Below are 22,136 nucleotides of genomic sequence, written 5' to 3'. Positions count from 1 at the left end.
CGCGGAGCATGTTACCTGTATTCTGCACACGGCAGCAATAATAACCATTGTACGCTGCAGGATATTTTGCTGGCACAGCTGCTGGAGGGCACAGCGGAGAGCAAATTTTATATTTTATCGTTGCTACCGGTGGTGGTGTGATTATCAACATTCTGTAGCATACATTTCGATCTGAAGGTTAACGAATCGGTTCTTTTTAGAACTATAAATGCTTGCAGATAAGAGTTACGAGAATTTTCACAACTACTCCTAGTGTGAAATGTCCATCTATTTCTCAATAATTATTTTTACAATAACGACCAGGGCGCACCAAAGATAAACGGTAGTGTTGCCTATGAATAGTTTATCACAACAAGACATAACCCTCATTTCAAGAATTCTCACTGCTAAATTGAGTGATCTTCCGGTTTAATTGTTTGTTTGTGTTCACTCGAACACCGTTATCAGTCAAATATTAGCAACGAAAATTAGTTAATCTAAGAACCAGAGTGATTTTCGCAGCGGGAAAGCAAAAACTTTCTTTTGATGCTTATGAAAATCACTCAGTAGTATTAAAGATGTATTGGTTTGTTTCTCTTTCTTTCTATAAGCTACGTGGCCACGCCTTAATGGTAAAAATCTACGCTGAACTCGATACAAAAGACTGCGTGTAGAAAATTCAGCTTCAGTTTAGTTTGTTACACGTAAGCGAGAGCAGTGCAGCTGTTAAAGGTACGCGACATTGAGAAACGAGAGCTGCATACGAGTCAACTCAAAATATTCATGGTGCGATTATCAGCGTTCTGTAGCACGAATTTTTAACTGAATATTATGGAATCGGTTCTTTTCAGAACTATAGATGCTTGAAGATAAGAGTTATGAGAATTTTCGCAACTACTACTAGTGTAAAATTTTCATGTATTCATGCATCGTTAGTTTTAAAATAACGACTATTAAAAATAAACGGTAGTGTTACCTATGAACAGTTAAGCGCAGCATATAATAATATTTAGTTTAGCATATATTAAATATTTAGTCCTACGTCACCATTCCATACAACCCCTAGGGCTGTAAACCTTGTAGTATTATATCTATGAGTGCAATGGATGGACGTCAGTCACGAGGTTTTGTTAGTAATGTTAGGGTTAGTATAAACCTCGCTTAAGCCCTACCGACCCCGCCAGTATTTAGTTTTGTTAGGACATGCGAGACTAAAACCAGCGGTGTGATAAGTCAAGCGTAATCAACATAAGGAAAAAAACAAACGAATGCTATTATGGTGATTATTGAATATTGAGTTGTTACTATTATGTTATTACTATATTATTATTTATATTATTCAGCTGGGCATAAAAAATGAAATAAAAAAATATTATTTATATTATTAGTTGTCTAATCAAAAATTGTGTTGGGAAATACGCTTGACAGATCACCGTCAAGTCCTCCACCCATGGGTAGGGTTTACCTGGATTTAGAAAATTTTAAACGAATCTCAATTTGAAATTTTTGAAGTTGCATTTTCCATGATCTTCGTCAGGCTTTTTATTGATTGGTTTCACTGACACGCAATCTCTGATTTATATCTTTCATTGCTTCGATGTTAGGAATTCAAAGTTTTCCTATATTTGTTTTGCTTCTGAAACTTTAATATTTTTTTATCAAATTGACGTCCCCCTAGCCAAGTCAACACCTCGTTATTCCAATTTCCTCCTGTTTAGAATGCGTCTATTTTCTTCATAAAAAAAAAAAAAAAAAAAACAGTGTTCGTTTTCTTCGTCCACAGAAAAATTTACCCGCGGTAGTTTTTTTTTTAATTTGGCATTCTATAGATAGAAGTAGCAGGAACTACACAAAATGTCTGGTCTCAATGCTGAATCATTTCTCATGAAGAGCTAGGTGATTTGATAATACTACTTTTTTTTTTAAACTCTAATATTTATTTAGGCCCAACCGCGAAGCATAACGGGGCCGAATATCTTTTGGAGTAGGGAAAAGCCAGCTTGAGTAGAGCCTGTATCCCGACTGCTCCACCTCAAACAGGCATAAAAACCCTTTCATCTTTTCTCTTTCAAAAATACAATTTAAAAATACAAGTCATTTAAGCCTACGACTAACATTAACATCAAAGTTTTCCTCTTTATAACTAAATACTAATCCTTACTACTATTCGTTGAGGGTGGTGGTTCCTTATCTCTTTGAAATCAAAACTTATATCTAAGTTCGGTGGATCATGTCTCTCAAAAAGAAGCGATGATTCATGTTTCTATAAAAAAGTTGAACGAAAGAAAGAAGAAAAAAAACAGAATTAGTGTGAAACTTTTTAAGATTGTTGTGTTGGGAGAAATTAGGAGAGAAAGCATAGAGATAATCAAATTCGATACTTGATATCTCTTAAAAAGTCGTAAATGGGTATTACAAGCGCGGGGTTGCGGCTAGCAAGCACATCCCGTACTTGCATTGTAAACGTCACTTTCTGTTTCCGGAGAGAATCTATAAGCTTGGCCCTTGCTCTGTGGTACTTAGGGCATACGAAGACTATGTGGTCAATATCTTCGTACCCTCCACATTCGCACAGATTGCTATCGACTAAGTTTATTCGATAGAGGTGTGCGTTTGCAACATAGTGATTGGACATTAGGCGCGAAATAACTCGAATGAAATCACGAGTTAAATCTAACCCTTTGAACCAAGCTTTTGTAGAGACTTTGGGCGAGATCGAGTGCATCCATCGCCCAAGGTCGTCTTTATCCCACTTTTCCTGCCAGTTTTCCAGAGCCAGTTGTCGGGGCAGATGAAAATACTCGGTATAGGTGATCGGTCTATCAAATATATCTCCTTCTATGGCACCCCTTTTTGCTAATAAATCAGCTTCTTCATTGCCTGGGATTGAGCAATGAGAGGGGACCCACACAAAGCAAATAATGAAAGACCGATCAACCAGCACTTCTAATATCCGTCTAATTTCCGGAAGGAAATAGGACGGGTGCTTGACCGGTTTAATCGATCGGAGAGCTTCGATAGAACTGAGGCTGTCCGAGAAGATGAAGTAATTGTCTGGTGTCTTGAGCTCGATAATTCGCAGCGAATTGTGTATGGCAGCTAATTCAGCTACGTATATGGAGCAGGGCTGTGCCAGTTTGCGAGATATGCGATGATCTGTGTTGAAAACGCCATATCCGGATTGTCCATCCATCACAGATCCGTCCGTGAAAAAGGAATTCTGTTTTGAAAGGTGGCCAAATTTTGCCGAAAATATTGATGGCACAACTGTTGGTTTGAGGTGATCGGGAATTCCATGGATTTCTTGTTTCATCGTCAAATCAAATACAACAGAAGAATTGTTGAGCGATGTTGGGGTTTATCTCCATGGACATGAACCGCTGGTATACTGACATACAGGGTTTCTGAACAACTTCCAAACATTTCTCATAGTTCGCAATAAGCATTGGATTTGCTATTTCCGATCTAATGAGGAAACGAAAAGCCAACTCAAACAGCCTCTCTTTGAGTGGTAGTATTCCAGCTATGACCTCTAGGGGCATGATATGTGTCGACTGCATGCCGCCTAGAGCGATACGCAAACAACGGTATTGTATCCTCTCGAGTTTCAGCATGTGTGAAGCTGCGACACCTCTGAAGCATATGCTGCCGTATTCTATTACGGGCAGAATCGTGGTTTGATAGAGTCGTATCAAATCCTCTGGATGGGCTCCCCATGATGTTCCTGTTACCATTCGAAGGAAATTGATCCTTGGTTGGCATCTTTGCTTCAGGTAATTGACATGTTTTTCCCATGTGCACTTAGAGTCATACCATACTCCGAGATATTTGAAGCTAGGTGACTGAGTGATGGGTCTTCCGGACAGAACTAGCTCAAAACGAGGTGGTGGTCGCTTTTTTGAAAAGACTACCATCTCCGTTTTTTCAAGCGAGAACTCGATTCCAAGACAACTGGCCCAAACGGTCAGATTGTCGAGCGTGTTTTGCAGGCTGTGCTTCATGTCTGCGGCTAGAGACGCCGTGACTGAAACTACACAGTCGTCAGCTAACTGGCACATCGTGCAGCCGTCCGTCAAGCATGTGTCGATGTCACTGATGTAGAAGTTGTACAACAGCGGACTCAGACAAGAGCCTTGGGGGAGACCCATGTAGCTTGTTCGTGTTATTGTTGAAGAACCGTGGTTGAAAAGTAAATGCTTTTCAGGCAGCAGGTTGATCAAAAAATTTGTCAATATAGGGGAGAATCCTCTTTGATGCAGTTTCTCGGAGAGAATTTCGATTGAAACTGAATCTAATGCGCCTGTGATATCCAGGAAAACCGAGGTCATTTGTTGTTTGCTACCAAGAGCCATTTCCGCTTCTGTGGCTAGCAATGCCAGGCAATCGTTAGGGCCCTTGCCCCTACGAAAGCCGAACTGGGTCTCTGATAGTTGGTTAGTTGACTCTGCCCAGTTGTCAAGTCTACGAAGGATCATTTTTTCAAGCAATTTGCGTATGCATGAGAGCATCGCAATCGGCCTATACGAGCGGTGATCTGCGGCAGGTTTATCTGGCTTTTTGATTGCGATAATCTTAACATGTCTCCAAGCTTTCGGGATCATATTGTTCCTGATAAGCTTATTAAACAGTTTAAGAAATCGTATCTTGGCCGAGTCCGGCAGGTTTTTCATCAAATTAAATTTGATCCTGTCCGGTCCTGGAGCCTTGTTCTTGCAAGACGCGAGGGCAATTGAAAACTCCAACATGGTAAATTCTGGTTCTTCAAAAGCCGTTGTATCGCTGAATTTTTGCTGTGATGGGACAGCGTCTGGGCATACCTTTTTTGCGAAATCATAGATATAATACTACTTGAGACACAGGCAAAATCTGACCCGACGGATCGAGTGAAGGTTCTTTGACCTCAATAGAATTTCTAATAAGAAATGTAAATGTAATGCTTAGGGACGAATAACCACCGCGATTAAACCCCCCCCCCCCCCCCCAAAAAATGAGAAATGCTCTCCCTGGACAGAAACTATTGAAAGAAACCAAAACAAAATTCTTAAACAATTGCGAACCTAAAACGACTAACGCTAAGCACTAACTCAAGCCTTATCGCCTACTGCCACGTTAAGAGTAGTTGAATTTTAATCGAACAACCGCCCAAACTTGAAAACTGAAAACGTCAATAAAGACCGCAATTAGACGGATTATTGCATGTGAGTAGAAAAGTGACATCATAACTTTTGACTGCATTTGAGTGCTACTAAATCATTGCTAGCGGTCTGTTTTGTAAACATCCGTAGGTTTGAGTGTTTATAGTAGAGTATCGAACGTCTTCGTCAGTGGTTTTCTTCGGCAGTTTTTCTGCAGCAATCTTATGCAAAAGGGGGCCGAAAAAAACCACTGACGAAGACGTTCGATACCCAACAGTCGTGATGAACGGCTTGGAAATTTAACCACATTCACATATTGCTTGCCATAGCTATTTTTCTAAATTTTTCGATGAAAATCGACGTCTTCTTTTTTCAAGCGTTTTTATTTCACGAACCATGTCAAGCTGGCATCCTGCTAAAGTATGTATTATAATCACGTTCGATATGAATATCATCTATTCAGCATCAGATTAATCAGAAACAGAACGCAAAAGTGAAACTATATTTTTTGTACACTGAACGTAGGGTGTGGGACTAGTTCGTCAGGGGTTTTCTTCGTCATAGTTTTTGCTTCATTCTAATGAGAAATATATGACGAAGAAAACCCCTGCCGAAGTAGTCCCACACCCTAGTTCTTTAGATACGTAGTAAAGAATCAATATAGAGGTATTACAGGGCTACCAATCTCCAAGGTTTGTTCCACATGTGAAGTAGTAATCAACTTTCGGTGCTGGGATCGGTCATCGTATGCTCTTCGAAATTGTATTAAATGCGACGTCGTCCAACTTTATTCCACTCAAACTAATATTCGCTTAATCGATTTTACTGCATATTATAGCTAGTCGAACGAACGACGACCGGCAATGGTTACTCTACTGCACTACATCCATCCTTCGCAGATTATTTCCAATAAAACTGAAAATATTGACTCACCATCGGAATAAATCAATAAACCCCTGGCGCAGATGTCCATCAGTGTTACGTTGGTAGAACCTCGCGCCGCAGATGCGAGGCTAAATGTGTGACTGTGAGATCCTTTAAAACATCTACTTTTCCGAGCCCCGCGCGGCAATTGCCCGCAGCAACCGGTTACCGCAGAGGAACGTCACCAGTGCCAACGGAATCAAATAACGGATCGTCTCGAACATGTTCAGCTTCAGCCAGAAAACGCCGAATAGCGCAAGGATTGCACCCAATCCTAGATGGAAACCAAGAGCGCCCAGCGAGATGGGAAAATTAGCCACGTTGGCGCGGAGCTTGATCCAGAGCAGTAATAGTAGTGCTAGAGGTGCCAAGCAGAGAGCGGTGAATAAATCCGACACCAGACGAGGCGGACGCTTCTCGGGAACGCGGAATTGATGAACAATTTCTGGCAGCGGTTGTCGAGGTTGAGCAGCGTTTTCTGCAGTGATACAAAACATTTTCAATCATTCCTTCACTCTTTAAAATTTTATTAATTATTTACCTTTAGGTGCTTCACCGGAGAATTTAATATTCACATCAGCTACCAGCCACTTGAAGGAATTGGATATCAAGGCATCTCCAACGATAAGCTCAATCGAGTAGAGTCCGCTCTTGTAACCGAAATCGGCACTTCTTGCTCCGACATCCTAAATAAAAACAAACTTTTTCAACTGACATCAACCAAAAAGAACATAGATACTCACCATTTCAAACTTATAGGCCTTCGATGAATCCGCTTCGGCTACGAAGATAATCTCCTGCTGAGTTGCTTTGTTGCGCAGCAACACAAAGGCCTGATGTACATTGATTGGCTTCTTGCTGGCTTCATCCACCAGCTGAACTCGTAGGACAATCTTTTGCTGCGAATCGGCCGCCAGTTCGACGCCTAACTTTTTGGAGAACTCAACCGAGTGCTTTTTGACGGCTGAAGTGCTATCAGAATCGCCAACACCGATTTCCAACGAGCTAACCGCGACCTTTCCGAGCATGTTCACCTTGAGAGTCTGTTTATAACCACCCGCCTCGATGTCCACCTTGTACTGGCCCCGTTGAGGGTTCAACGATTTTAGGTTGTATGTGAAAATGCTTGGGTTGGAGTTGCTCGGCACCAAGTTGACTTTGCTAGCGAGTACTTCATTGGACAGTTTAGATTTTACGCTGGCACCCACAACGGCCAGGGCTGGAGTCAACGGTTTGCCCAGAAGGTCACTCACACGGACGCTAAGAACCGGTGATTCGGGCAAAAGTTGACCATTTCCAGAGAGCATCACACAAATCGGTGCGATTGTTTTTTGTGATGATAACGTATTCAATGCTTCCAGCAGAATGCTTACGCCTTTCGGAGTTTGTACTGAAGCACGGGACAGGAAATAGGTGGCAAATTTCACCGCCTGATCGGCGTTGATGGGAATGGGTTTCTGTAGGCTGCTGGCAAGCTTGAAGGCGCTGTTTACAATTAAAGCGGTGATACTCAGACCACCCTCAAACTGCAGCATTTTTCCGTCAACTTCGTCAGCCTGAACGAAAGCTTCCTCGACGCGATCGTAGGTGGCTGCACCGTGAGTGCCGATTTCCGCTGCGACTGCGAAGGCATGACCCAAACTGCTTAGCGAATCATCCTTAAGCAGCACCGTTTGCAAATTCTTTGCCAGCCGAACTTTTTGGGCTTCGTCAACCGGGTGGTTTATATTTTTAACGGAATGGAAGTAAAAGTACAGCTCCTGCGCTGAGCTGAATTGCTTCTGAGAAAGACTTTTCACCGAATCGGTTACTTTAGCTGGAATGGGTTCCTTGCAACCGAAGTTTTTCCAAGCACCCGTCAGATAGAAATTTTTTTCGACGTCCTGCGAGATAAAAATATAGTAAGATCGAGTAAATACAATAATAAAATCAATATTACATTATATTTTGATTCTCCGTACACCGTTACGAGACGCTTGCAAGAATCCTGGGGTTTCTCGACTTCAGCTGCATTAAGAGAGGAATAATAGACGGACTGTAAATCATTGGAGCGCAGGCCTTCGTTGAAGATGCTCTGGTATCGATCCTGATCTAAGGGGGTGATAAATTTGGACACTGTTTTTGCCGTCCATACGGCAGGCATAAGGCAGCTAACCAAAAACAGGAAATATCCTGTAATAAAGTAAAAATTTATTAGGTTTTGCCAGCATTATCTGTGCAGGTTGTTTGACGTTTAAACTAGACCGGTTGGCATCGTTGTGTGAGAACGCCCATTTAGTGTTCAATTCATTGAACTAAATCTTTATAATAAGCACAGTGGACGTCACTAAAGCAAACACTTACCTGTGTACTTCATTTTTCGACTAGTTATCACTACTGTTTTTACTAAATAAACAAATTGTAATTGGTTTTAACTGAACTGGTGTGTGAAAAAGTTACACTCCAGTCAGCAGGCGATACCACGTCAGAAGCAAAACGTTGGTTTCCAGAAGAGTGACAGCGCAAGAACAGAGACGCCGTTTTCTGACACACTGCCCCCATCTAGCGAGCGATATTCCATACAAGGGGTCTGTCGAAGGCAATTTTATCACCAGCAGTTTTAAGTGATGTGCTGTAAATGTGAACAATTCTGTTTCAACTTATGCATATTTTTTCAAAGATAATAATCGTAATCTGAAAATAAATATTTTGAATCAGTGATATTCGATCGATTGTTGGATATTCGGTAAATGTCGTCGACTGACGCGCACCGCTGTCAAAATAAAAAATTGATCATTGTCAATTTATTTAAAGCGCGTAAAAAATTGTAAAAGAGAAGAGAACGTTATTTAAAAAATGGATCCGGAGCTCGAGAGAGTGCTGCAGGACCTGAAAGCCGACTGTTACGACGTGGAGAAACTATTATTTTTTTCAGTTCGATGTTCGAGGGAGGGCAACGGCAGATCTATTGAGGTGCTTCCCGCATAATCAATAACCATAAACGGATGATAATCCATATGGTTTAACGATACCCCATACAGTCGGGACTATAACCCGAACTAGTTGTTAGGCACGTTTTATGGTTATTGATTATGCGGGTTCCTCGGTCATCGGACGGACTTTGGCGACACATTTTATTTTATTTTTAATATTTAACATGCCTTTGATGTCCGAAATGAGAGGCTGTAGTGAGAGGTAAGAACCAGGCTTTCGAATACACTGACTCTACTTTCGTTTTCCCCTGATGGAATAACATGCAAGAACGATCAAGTTAGCTGATGAAAAAATCACAATTGCACGTTGGGGAGTCCTGTTTCGTGCTCAATGTACTACTGTGCTGTTTCGCAGCATTAATCCTAGGTTCGCTATTCTATATATGTTCTTTTTGAACGGAGGTAGAAAGGATTGATCAGAGTAACATTGATTAACAATTTGTGCCGATCAGGTGAATTCGCTCTGCTCACAAGTGTGTAGTGTCATTTCTTGCTCTGCCAGCTACTGTGCTAACCATCAAGCAATGTAATTCGTTTTTTGATATTCGCGTTGAAGGCGTTGCTGATATGCTAACAGCCTTTAAAAGCTCTTTCAAAATTGTTGTTTACTAGTAGCCAAGCTACACACTTAACTGCGTGATAATTTCTCGGTAAAGTAAAATACCGAACTACTGAAAACGTTTTAGTTTCCATTTGTTCGGAAAAGGAATTACTGAGAAATCGAACGTGTTTAGTGGAATACCGTAATTTTTTTTACCGAAAAAATCCGAAAATCCGAAAATTTTCGAGTTCAGTAAACTAAAATACCGAATCTAGGAACCCTGGCATCATTTAACCGAGATTTCGTCGGACAAAAAAAAGGTCTTACCGAAATTTCGAAAAACTGAACTGTCAAAATAACGAAAGTTTCACTAACAGTTTTTTCGTGTTTCGGTGTAGAAAGAAAAGGAGTAGGTTTTGCAATTAATTAATATTATGGAGAAATCTGCAGTGTTCAGATTAACTAAAATGTTGAGTAAGTATACACTGTTTTTTTTCAGATCTTGTTTTTTTTTGCTACAAAGAATATTTGAAGAAAACGGTTAATTCTTTCTTTACTCAATTTTCTAGGCTTATGGAAACCTTTAATTTTTTACGAATGCTTACGAAGGGGGAGAGGGGGAATCGAGGAAATCTTACGTAAGATTGAAAAATTTAAAATATAAACAAAACGTTACAAAACTGAAAAAAAATAGTTGAATTATTTCCCGATGAGATCTTACCAGTTTAACCTTGGAAAAGCGTGAATTCACCTTAGCTGAATAATTATGGTAGAGTATATAGTACATTCATATACTTAATTTTCAGTTTTATTAACTTTGACATGATTTTAACTAATTGGTTAACTTGTTTACTTTTTATTCTTTACGAACGTGTAGAAAAGAAATTCGTTTTCAAAAAAAAAATTGTGGGGGATTGTTCGTAAATTTTGGAACGGGTCTTCGTGGCTCTTTATACTTCAAAACCATACGCGCAGTCATCGATTACAAAAGTGAAATGAAAGGCAGACAACTTAGCATAAACATAGCTTATGATTCTTTCATATAAGTATGTTCAAGTATGTTTAGAAATTCTACACTCACATTATTTTTCACGTTATAATTACCGGAAAAGTTATGTGAATTTTTTTCACTGTCTTTTTCACGTAGATTTTACGTGATTGTCATTTGAGTTCATCATGAACTGGTGAGATGATTTATTCTGTGAATCTTATTCAGTAGACATATGCATTTCATGTGAGTTTCACGTAGAATTCAACATATAATTTTCAATTGTGGTTTCCCAAATTCTTGCTAGACTAGGAATAGTTTTCAGAAATTATCCAAATGTGTTGCTTGATAAGTCGCACGGGCATGCATGTATAAATTAAACGACACACAAAATGGAAAAATGATATTGCGACATTCGTGGCGATAATCACTGTTAGCTGCAACTGTTTATGCTTAGGGAATTCCTCGCAATTTGAACTGAATTTTTTTGAAGTTTTTTGAAGCTCACTTATTGGGAAGTCATCGAGCAATTCCTTTCATGTTCAAAGACAACATCAGACAACAGCTTCGCCATTTTCATTTCTGTGTATTTTCGCAAGGAGAGTTCACGCGATACTTCATTCTGTTTGACGTCGCCAAGTTGACGTAGATGCTACGTGATAAAACAAAGTATGCATGTGATTTTCACGTAGATGTCAAACAGTCACATGAATCATGCAAAATGACAGAAAATGAATAAGTACAGGAAATTTCACGTAACAATAACGTGAAAAATATTTTGAGTGCAGGTAAAAAAAACCGCGACAACTGTCAAATCTCTCTCTTCTTCTTTTTTGTGACGTTATCGTGCAATGATCTATTGACAGATAAACGATAAACATCAAAATATATCTACCGATATCGCGTAATATTATCGAAATATTTTTCATGAAAGTAATGGTGTCTAGCCCCTAGGAAAAAACTCAAGTTCACTCACTGTCTTGCCCCTCGGCTAAAACTGACAAATTTTACAGTGCGCCTCGGAGGTGCTGTCAGGCCAACACCGCGTCAAAACCAAGCGAAAAGAAAAAGTAAGGTTGGCTCCAAATCAAAACTAGAGACTGTGTTATAAAGAGATACGCAAAGAGAAAAGCAGTAAATATGGCAACCCTTTACTAATATTTTATTTTAAACAATTCTGGCAACCACATTTATTTTCGCATGACTTTTTATACGCACTAGAAAGTGTAATGAAATTTCGAAACTTTGTAAGGGTACATTACTGAGTTCCAGTGCTTGTTCATACAATTATAATAATTTCCAATGCATCACTCATAACATGAGCATGACGAACACATTTTTCGTTGGGACCATAATTGCACGTGATTCACAGAATTTAAACTGATCGCAACACACATTCTGTATGAAAAGTAACACGCATGAGCTTGTTTACTCTGCACACTTGGAGCCTCGATTTGACGGTTCATTTGGAGTTTTCGACCTCACTCTTTGCGTATCTGTTCATAACACCGTCTGTAATCAAAACTAGATGGCCTCCGGAAGTAAAGAAATTAGCTATCAGTAAAAACATCATATCAAGAAGACTGGCATCTCTGAATCGATCCCATATAAATCAGGGGGCTCTTGTGGCTGTCAAACTCCATATATTTTTCATCTACCACTCATTGATTCTGGTACCAGCGTTTCTGGTACCCACTTTTTGGTTGGTTTGCCTTAAAACAAGTGAAATGGAGTAAACGTCCCATTTTATCGGTAGACTTATTTTCGAGTAAATGTCGTTTTAGATGGAAAAAACAAGAGCTCAACATTTGTTTTCAGTACAATGTGCACTTTCAATAGGTAAGTTTTGTAAGCATTTGAAATAAAATATTACCGCCGTGATGAATTTATGATTGGTAGGCAAAATGATTACGTTTATAGGCCCCTGATATAAACGGTAAGCGTCAAAAATTAAAGGTGGAAGTTTGCAATAAAAGTGCTGGTAATTACATCGCTGCGAAGACAGAGTGTGTGTATGTGGTGGTCCAGCCTGTGTGTTCGACTTGCATTCGCATCGCCAGCACACACACTAGCATGTGTCAGTTCCACTTTTACTCAAAAGACTGCGCTGCCAAAACTGTCGCTCAATCTCATGCAGAGTTCCCAGTCTTCTTGATATGATGTTTTTGCTATCAGAGAGAGATATAGGCGATGAAAAATTTCCAATTTGGCAACTGTGATTACCATGTCAAAAGTGTCAGATCTCTTCTCAAAGTGCAATGTTGATTAACTTTTTCTTTTGAGTTGTATAATCGGTGGTGACGATGTAAGTTCTGGAGAATAATAAAGTGCATGGCAAAAACCGTGAAGCTGTTAAGTTTGGGGGTATCGGCTCTATTATCGTCAGGTTTAACCTATTATCGTCAGGGGGGAAATAAAAAAAAACAAAAAACCGTGCGAGACTTTAGGACCCAACTCATCATTATTTTGTTAACCATACAAAAGGTTTGTAAACATTTGGTTAAAAATCACTGTGATAAAGCAATTTTGAAGCATTCCTAATTCAATGTTCGGCAATAGAATAAGAAAAACCTATAAAAATAAACACGTCCTTCATTGCACCTGATTGCAATACCTCTCAATGTGTTGTTACCTTTCATGCTCGCTTAGTGCAGATTTTGACAGTTCGTTTGGCTCACAACATTCTCTCCGCCTAGCTCTCCCTCGGAGTATTGCCTATTTACATTATGGGTATTCATGTCGAGCTCGTGAACAAATACGCAGCCGTAAAAATACTCACCTCCATTGACGAGTAATGGAAGATACACAGTTTACGGCTGGGTATTCGTATACGAGCTCGATGTGAAGACCCCTATTGTGTTTTAGCTGTATGTGTTACTTTGGAATCAAGTGATCCTGAAAAACGGATCTCGAACAGTAACATATTGCAGTAGTTGCCTTGTTCCAAGCTGGAGAACGGCAGAGCTGTCCGATTTACGTGTGTGCAGAAGTTTTGTACGCCGTACGCCGTCCAAAGATACCTGGAGGCCGGAAGTACCAAGAAACGGTATGGAGTTGGACGTCCAGCTTTATGGTGACACCTGCCATGGTGATGTAGTGTCACTAAATTGGCGGTGAATCTCCACGTATCTGATCGAATACTCTGTCGGATCCTGGAAGATAAACTTCAAATCATGCCCCACTAGATATAGAATATTCAAGACCTTTCGGTGAGGCAGAAACAAGGTCGGAGAATATCGTGTTTACCGACGAAAAACTCTTTGAAAATACGTCTATTGTTATTTGGTACCAGAGATTGGGCTTTCCGACAAGACTTGGTGCCAGCTCACAAAGCGAAGAAAATCCAACTCAATTACGGAACATTTTCCAGAGTTCGTTTTGAGTTCGGAATGGCGGCGAGTTCACTGGAAACCGGATCCTATGGACTACGCCATCTGCGGTATGTTGGAAACCGTAGTCTGTTTTAGAAGTCCTGAAGTGACATCTGACGGCAGCCTGGGATAAAATGCCACAGTAGCACCAGCGGGCTTCGTGGGATATGTTCCTCGAACATTTGCGGCAATTGGCTAAACTCGAGGGCGAACAAGTTGAACTTGACTAGTGAATTCTCAAAAAGTGATATGTTCTCAAGTAAAATTGAATGAATTTGAAATGAACCGTTTTGATTTTGGATGTATCAATTGCGTAACCCTGTATAACATAAACCTACACTTTATTTTTTTTCTGTGTGGACTCATCATTGCGACCAGAGATTAGATCTATTGTGATATTGCCCAGGTGTTTTCTGTACTCCGCACTTCAGATTATTGGCAGTATTCACTATTGAAGTAAGTGATACGCTTATCATTCACATCCATGCTTGTGTGTAAGTTGTACTTTTCCGTTTCAAGCTTACTACTCTACTTTACCGAGCCTCTGTCCATCCTAACAATATCGCCTAGTTACAATTACCTGGAGAGAACTTTCATTTGTTACTCACACCAGTTTTATTAGAGTCAACAGAGGTACTGTAGAATTCAGATTGAAGGAAGGGTACGTGGTGGGGAGCCTGAGAATGAACCCATGCTGAAGTCCTTTGACAACCAAATGGCCTGATTCTACTATGATTCGAACCCACGACCACCCGCTCACCAAAGCAGACTCTGTAACCTTGCGGCTACGGAGCTCCCAAAAACCTACACTTACGTTGCTCTATGTATTTTTACGCAAATTTTGGCATTTATCCCTTTTTTCAGAGGCACGGCTTATTGCTCATGAGCTCACAAATTGTACCCCAAACCAATATCATAAAATTTGATGTGTTATTTAGTCAGTCTGTTCTTTATAATGAAACAGGGAGATTTGAATTCGTAAAGCATCAATAATCATTAACGACGTTCAAAACAATAAAAATACAACTAAAAAAAAACCTTACCATGAATAAAAAAATCGAATGGATAATGTATGTATTATGATGTTCAACAAAATTTATTATTACCTTATTTAACGTTTGCATTTATTTCACGCGAACAATTGGTTTATTTAAACGTTGATTATAAAGTTAACCTAACTCTTCTAACCCGTATAGGGTGCTTTATCTTTACATATTTTTTGTTAGAATAAAATGCCTGTCAATTTAAAGTGGGTGAAAATTGACTTGATACTTGCATTTAGCCACGGCGTAGGTAACTGCTGGAAAACACTAGAAATCATGATGAATATAAAAAGCAGCTGTTTACAAAAACTCCGTTTTCACGGTGGCCGGGTGTCCAGATATGCATATCATGGAGTTTTTGTAGAATTACGACTCATGAACGAATAACCTGATCTAATTTCTCCTTTACCCTGTGAAAATTGCAGATTCCAAGCACCAAATTGGCTGATTTTGCAATCACGAAGTGTTGGAAAGAGTGAATATTTAAATATATTTTCTCGTCCTTGCCATAAAAATGACTTTTTAAAGCTAATTCCTATTACAGGCATTTCACAAAGACTTATGAAGGTTACTGCCGTTAGCTTATATAAGTTCATTGGTCAAAATTCAATCATATAGAACATACATATCTCCTACGGTTACTTGAATAACAAATTCAGCAGCTGCGAAATACCATTTTAAGCGTGCTTCTAGCCTGATAGTGTTGCAATATTTGTAAAATTCAATCGCTAAAACGATTCCTTTCATTGCGTAAATATTTAATTTGTTTCGTCACCAAATTCAGCTTACGTTAATTAGGAACCGCGCGTGTTGTGTACCCTTCAGCTGAAGCAAACTTCGTCAAAGCTTTTCGCAGCACAGTACTAATGGGGGAGTTCGAATCACGCACAACAGTATTTGATCAGGTAGCAGTCAATCATTTCCGTATAAGCGGTATTAAACAGCAGTCACTTCGGGCGGTTTAATAAATGCGTATACATGTTGCCTGCCAGTGTATGATTACACTTCCAGCTCTAGAACAAAAAGCTCGCTCTCGAAAGCGTTCTCTCTCAGCGTTCAATAACTAATGCTTATCATCATCGCAGCAATCGCGTATGCTTCGTACAGCACCCACCACCCATCAGGCGTCGGCAGGCTCGGCAGCTCGAGTAGCAAGCAGGCGTGTAGCGTAATGTGTGAATGTAAATAGGAAAAGCCCATCGCGGATGGGCGGAAAAGCCCCGCTCGCTCGTGCGCTCGTCGATGCTCTCTTGCTTTCGTTTCTTGCTTTGCGCTTGTTGGTCACCACGTCCCGTTTCGGCAGCATCGCATAGGGGTTTTCGCTCAGTAGCAGACCAGACCAGACGACCCATGCATGTAGGTACATAGTAGGTATCACACACAACAACACAATCGCAGGCTTGGCCAGGCCGCACCACAGACAGGCATCGCATCTCACGAACATCAGAGATAGGGGGACTCTCTCGCAGTGCGGCGTCTCGCTTCAGTCTCATTCAAGGTTTGCTATCCGAAGCGAGCGGTCTGGATTTTTTGCAGCGCGCGACAGGTCATTTTTTCTGTTTTTGTATCACTCTTGTTATTGTTGTTCCGTAGTAGTAGCCACCAGCCAATATCAGCAGCAGCAGCTATCTCGTTCTTTTGCATACGATTAGGCAGGCATAGCAGCAGACGACGTCGCTTGTAGTAGAGCAGAGCATATTTGCATATATAGTTTTGATTTCCATTCGTTCAGTCAGCAGTCGGGCAGTCATCATCGAGGGGCCGCACTTGATCGAACAACGGGAGTGCGCGGAGTCCAGAGGCAGTCAGACAGACAGAGAGTGCTGCATACGGCTGTGTGTGTAGGTGTGGGTGAGCGCGAGTGAGAAAGGACCGAGTTGAAAAGAAGCAGAAAAAAAAAATAGAAACGAAGGGAATTCCGTAAGTGCTGTCCTTTCTGCTGTTGCTTCTGTGCGTTAATTGTGCGCCAGTGTGTTGCCGCTATCAACGGTGAGGAGATGGAGTTTTTATGCTTCCCCTAATCTGGAGGGTGGTTGGTGTTCAGAGAGAAAGAAGAACCATCCAGGACGAACGGAGACAGTTGATTAAAGACACAGAAACGAAGCCAACCATGGGTTGGTTATGCAAATAAAAGGCAGTAATTTTTGCTCTAGCGTGAAAATCGGAAAATTATTTCGGGTGGAAAAACAAGTGTGACAGCATGCAAACGACAGAAGAAGCAAGAATCGGTAGTGTTTGAGAGACGTCGCGCCGTTTCGACTTGGGGAATGCGATCGTGGCTACCAGAGCGAGCCCCTGCGTGAAGGTGTTTGTGGAGGGCGAGGGGTTTTTTTCGTTTCACTACAAACCGAATGAAAGCCCATTATCATCATCCACTGCAAAGCGTACCACCAACGGCACCAGCCAGAGTAACCAAAGAAAGGCAAAGTAAAGCTTTGTAATACAAAACCGTGCAAAAAAAGGCTGAGGCGACGTTCCGTGTGTTCGCGAGTGTACGTGGATTTTCTTCGCGTCGCGTTTTTTTTGTGTTTCTTCCCTCCGTTCCTCTATTCGATAGCCTGCTCTTTCCTGGTCGCACTTCCAGCCGACCACAGCCAGCCAACAAACATCATCGTCATAATCAATTGGATGGATTCGCGGTCGGACGGTGTGTTTTTGGTTCTGCCTTTTGCGCTGGTCGTTTCGGTTTTTTTGCGCTCACTGTTACTGCCGCTGGTGAATGCCACCACACTTGTTTACGTTCGCTGAGAGTGCAGAAAAAAAGCTGAAAATAATCGAAAATAAGAAAGAATGTGCTGGCTGGTGGTGCAGAAAACCAGCAAACAACACACGTAAGAACTCTGAGCACCTTGCCTTCGTCACCCGCACCACCGCCGCCGCCGCCTTTGCCGGAGCCGCCGTTCGGTTCGCAAAAGGAAACAAGCGCTCCTTCATGTACGCGCGCAGATCCATCGTACTGACAGCGGTCGAACGTATGGGGAGTGCAAGCGCGCAAGAAGGGAGGAAGCAGTGTGGGAATTACTTCGCAGCAACAGCAGACCGGAAGACGAAACATATCGTTCGCTTTTTTCCGCCACTTTTGGTGAAACAGTTTGGAAACGTGATTGATTCGAAATTCTAAGCAGTGCTTGCAGTCAGTCAGTCAGTCAGTAGTAGGGATGGCCCGCCGGAAGGGAGCTACCAAAGCAAGTAAGTGCCCTGCTAGGTTTAGAGTGTTTATTTTTTGCCCTTATTTCTTTTCGTCACTTTTTTATTCTATTTTGGATGTCGAGTATTGAAGTTGTGGACGCTCTGGCACACATTTGCATACGAACGGGCCAGCCAAAGGCCACGGGGCCAATTCGGGTGGTACTCGCGTTGGACGAGTGGCGAAAACAAATTGCCCCGCTAGTTCAAAGCTACCCCCTTTCCCACAGGAAAAAAAAACATTTTAATTATAGCATTTTAGTGTCGATAAATTACATCCAATGAAAGTCGAAGATCATGTTACGAAAGATCCGGTGGTTGAATGTTTGCCCAATCCCTTCTTGGTGGAATCAACAGAGAAAGATGAGATTTTTTTTTCATATGTTCGTGATTTTTTTTCCATGAAATGGTCGATTAAAAAAAACAATTGCGTAGTTTTCGCATTACAGCAATAAAATTTGATTTTGGTTATCAACGGCTGGCGAAATGATGTCGTGTTCGACCTGGAGCCATAGAAAAATCCCCACGTTCTATTAATATTTGGTTGTTGATCAACAACCAACATGTTTATGGAAGAGGGAATTTGATACTGATTATCCTAGCCATCGAAATGCGTATAAAGTTTTTGGATTTACTTCATGTGTTTTTGCCTTTTTCAACATCAAGTATTGGCGATCTTTGGGTAGCACACGATGTGACTTGCATAGGAATGGATTTTTTTCACTGCAAAGTTATCGAATGCAAGTTATGTATTGCACAGCCAGATTAGGCTGTGAACTCAATTGCTAGTTTTTTTCTGAAAACTGGTGAAATATTTTGTCCAGATTTTTTGTATGCATCCAGATTCCAAAAGCTTTTGAAATATTTAGGACCTGAAGGATTGATAAAATTAACGGATTTCGACAAGATAAATTAAGTTACCGGCGATATGATTACATATACCAGGATTTCGCAACTTTTTCTCTTGCTTTTTCATCTAATGCCGATTTTAATGATGACTAAATAATCTGCACAACAGAGTTTTTTGGCTTGGAAATTATTTTACACACACATTTTTTATTTCATTTATGCACAATTGAAGCGGAAATGTGCAAATGGAATGAGTCCGGGATGCAATTTTATTTCGATTCACGAGAAAATATTCGGCAAAATTCACCCATTCAACTGATTTTCAAATTTTCAGGAAATAAAGTAAATCATATTATTCAACTTTCACCATTTTTGTTCTATACAACTTCATTTCCATACCCAAATGCACGAACCTTCCTCTTCATACTACTCATAAGAACTTGTTTGGACCAACTTATTTTCGTGAGGAAACACAGGTTTCTTCATATCATACTCCGATTTTACTTTCTTAGGGTGCTTGCGAGGAGTCTGCTTCATTATGGTCCAGTACTTCTTGATTGGCAGCAGTTCCTGTGTGTTCGGGGAATTAAGATGCTTCGGCGCGGAATTGGCGTTCTTAGCCTTGTATCACTTCAAAACATCTTTCAGGAAATGGTATACGAGGCTAAATCCGGCCAGAAGAGCGCAGTTTTTTTGTAATTAACTCTCTAGTGCCCAATACCGCCATTTGGCGGGCTTCAGTCGAAGTTCTGAAAAGCTTCAATAAATAGTTAAAAAGTGTTTATAATGGTTCATAGTGATTTTACCGAAACCCGTCTAGAGTTTAACTTGGGCACTAGAGGGTTAATTAAGTTCACTTTTCTTCTACTTCTTGTATAGTAACCCAAATTCCGTAGCGCAGTTGATCTCATGTATTGTTCCCTTTAACTTTTAGGTGTTTTCGACTGTACAATGGTCAAATACTACCCGAAATAAATATTTCCGTATCCGGGATGACCATCGGAGGCCAAAAATCTACCCACTTTAAAATCCAAACCGGCAATTGAAATGCAGACCTAATCCAATATGTACGGCGATTTCGGGATTCTGGAAAACAATCTAATTTTGCCTCCAAACGTAATTTTAAATTCCAAAATGATGATTTTTAGTTTTTGAATAATAGGCTGATAAAATCCAATAGGGATATTTCCGGAACCGGCAAGATTTTTGGAGGGTGGCAGTCAATTACAAACGTCATTTTGAAATCCAAGACCACTTCCGGTTCTTGAAATCCATGATGACGATTTTCGGTGTCTGAACAAGTACCCAATAGACCAAATAACTATTGCGGGCTCCAGAATCTCAGACGCAATTGTAAAAACCGAGATGGCTCGACGACCAGTGGAGTATGAGAAATGATTCTTTATAAAGAGTGTTACGGTCACCAATAAGTCAAACAAAAATGTATATAAATTGGGTTTTTTTATCATGTTTCTTTGTCAAGTTCAATCAATAAGGAAAAAATATTGACTGAAGCTTCCTTTTTAGAGAATGCGAGTTGCCGGACTTTTTTCTTGACCCCTTCCATAAAGTTTTGTACAGCCTTCTTGGTCATTTTGTTCGCCGCAGAGCCAGTTACCCTTGAACTGCATCTTGTTGACAACTGTCTTTCGTGTCTTCTTGTGGTATCGCTTGACGATAGCCCAGTATTTGTTTATAGGGAGGAGCTCTGGTGTGTTGGGAAGATTCACGTCCTTTGGCACCACCTGGACATTGTTCGCGGCATACCACACCATGGCCTTTTTTCCGTGATGGCAAGATGCCAAATCCTGCCTAAATAGAACGGAACAACTGTGTTGCATGAGTGAAGGCAACCGATGTTGCACATAAATTTGACGGAACCTTCGCGATGAAAATGTTGCTCTTCAAATCACAAAAACAAATTGCCTGCCACACGAGATATTTTTTTGCAAACTTCAAGAGCTAAATGTGTTCGTAAATACCTGTTACTTTCCCTCTTCTAGTTGCAGTATAATATTTATGTCCAGGAAGCTGTTTGAAGTCTGCCTTGACGTGAGATTTATCATCCTGTATCACGCAATAAAACTTCGTCAGCATCTGGCCTACTTGTTTTGCTTATCGTCACGATTTAGAGTCACCACTTTTTTGTTAATCGGCAGTCCGGCACGTCTTTCAGCTTGATTACCAGTAGTAGACGACACTCCCAGTTTGCTTGCCTACATCTGAGACGGAAAGGTTGGGACTCCGCTTGAAACTGCTGGTTACTCTTTTCGTCAGTTTTGCGCCCTTCGGATTTCGATTACTCCCCGATCTTGTCTTCCTGACAGTCGACAAACGTCCTTCAAACACTTTTATTACATTGGTGACGGTTGATTTGGCCACATTCAATAATTTTACCAACTTGGCGTGTGAGTAGTTTGGATTTTAGCGATGCGCGATGCTTCTCTTGCTTTGACGCCATTTACCCGACTGAAAAGCAAGTATCGAAATCAAACATTTCGATACATGATATAATTTTCGATACATAATATTTATGCAGTGTAACTGGGGCACCACAAGACAGATGTCGTTAGTGTATTAACGTATTTTGATTTAAATTTTTACACACGATTTGGCTGGAGATCATCTCCAGCCCCAGTTTCTAATATCAAAATGGCGATAATACTAAAACAGCCTGAAATGCTTCATGAACTAACTACATTTTTTGTTCTATGACTTACATTTTAAGTTGCAAAGTAGGCACTGTATGTGATTTTTTCGAAGATGCGAAAAATGAACACAGGCCTGGGCATGTGATTTAGACTTAGAAACGCAGTCAACTACTCCACTAACTAAGTCCACTCTTTTAATCAAATATAGTAAGTCGCTATGCAAGTGTGAGAGCAGACAATCGTTCAGTTACAAAAATAACTTCCACAAGGCTGTGAGTGTGGTGGATCAAGGCGTGTGTGGAGCATAGCGCAATGGTGAAGGGTGATCGATATTGATCTTAGGGAAAACTACCTCTCCCAGTAGTTTAATTGACCAAAACACCATACCGGAGACATCAGAGATTGCGGGTTCGAGTCCCGTCTGGTCGAGGGAAATTTTTTCCAATGTTAAATCGTATCCTCACTCCATGTTCATTTTTCGCATCCTCGAGAAAATC

General features: G+C 40.7%; 2 protein-coding genes across 2 annotated transcripts in view; one reads left to right on the top strand and one right to left on the bottom strand.

The window, feature by feature from the left end:
* Positions 1-5,874: 5,874 nt before the first annotated feature.
* On the bottom strand, positions 5,875-8,542 carry LOC129722404 (dolichyl-diphosphooligosaccharide--protein glycosyltransferase subunit 2). The gene is made up of 5 exons (XM_055675810.1): positions 8,382-8,542; positions 7,978-8,210; positions 6,782-7,921; positions 6,580-6,724; positions 5,875-6,516 (listed from the first exon to the last, which is right to left on the bottom strand). The coding sequence occupies exons 1-5, from the start codon at positions 8,392-8,394 to the stop codon at positions 6,161-6,163; spliced, it is 1,887 nt and encodes a 628-aa protein (XP_055531785.1). The 5' UTR covers positions 8,395-8,542; the 3' UTR covers positions 5,875-6,160.
* A 7,916-nt stretch (positions 8,543-16,458) lies between these two features.
* Positions 16,459-22,136, top strand: part of LOC129722403 (transcription factor HIVEP3) — a 108,330-nt gene continuing 102,652 nt past the window's right edge. Inside the window, exon 1 of the mRNA XM_055675808.1 lies at positions 16,459-18,142. Within this exon, the coding sequence (XP_055531783.1) occupies positions 18,112-18,142 (31 nt within the window). The 5' untranslated portion in view covers positions 16,459-18,111. The remainder of the gene's footprint in view (positions 18,143-22,136) is intronic.

The sequence above is a fragment of the Wyeomyia smithii genome, chromosome 2, assembly GCF_029784165.1.
Source record: "Wyeomyia smithii strain HCP4-BCI-WySm-NY-G18 chromosome 2, ASM2978416v1, whole genome shotgun sequence".
In the NCBI taxonomy this organism is placed as follows: Eukaryota; Metazoa; Arthropoda; class Insecta; order Diptera; family Culicidae; genus Wyeomyia; species Wyeomyia smithii.
This window is presented reverse-complemented; position numbering and strand designations above follow the sequence as displayed.

Excerpts from the sequence above, each read along its gene's own strand:
- LOC129722404 (XM_055675810.1), bottom strand. Across the intron at positions 7,922-7,977 it reads ACGGAGAATCAAAATATAAT|GACGTCGAAAAAAATTTCTA; the intron begins GTAATATTGATT and ends TTTATCTCGCAG. Across the intron at positions 6,725-6,781 it reads AGGCCTATAAGTTTGAAATG|GATGTCGGAGCAAGAAGTGC; the intron begins GTGAGTATCTAT and ends GTTTTTATTTAG.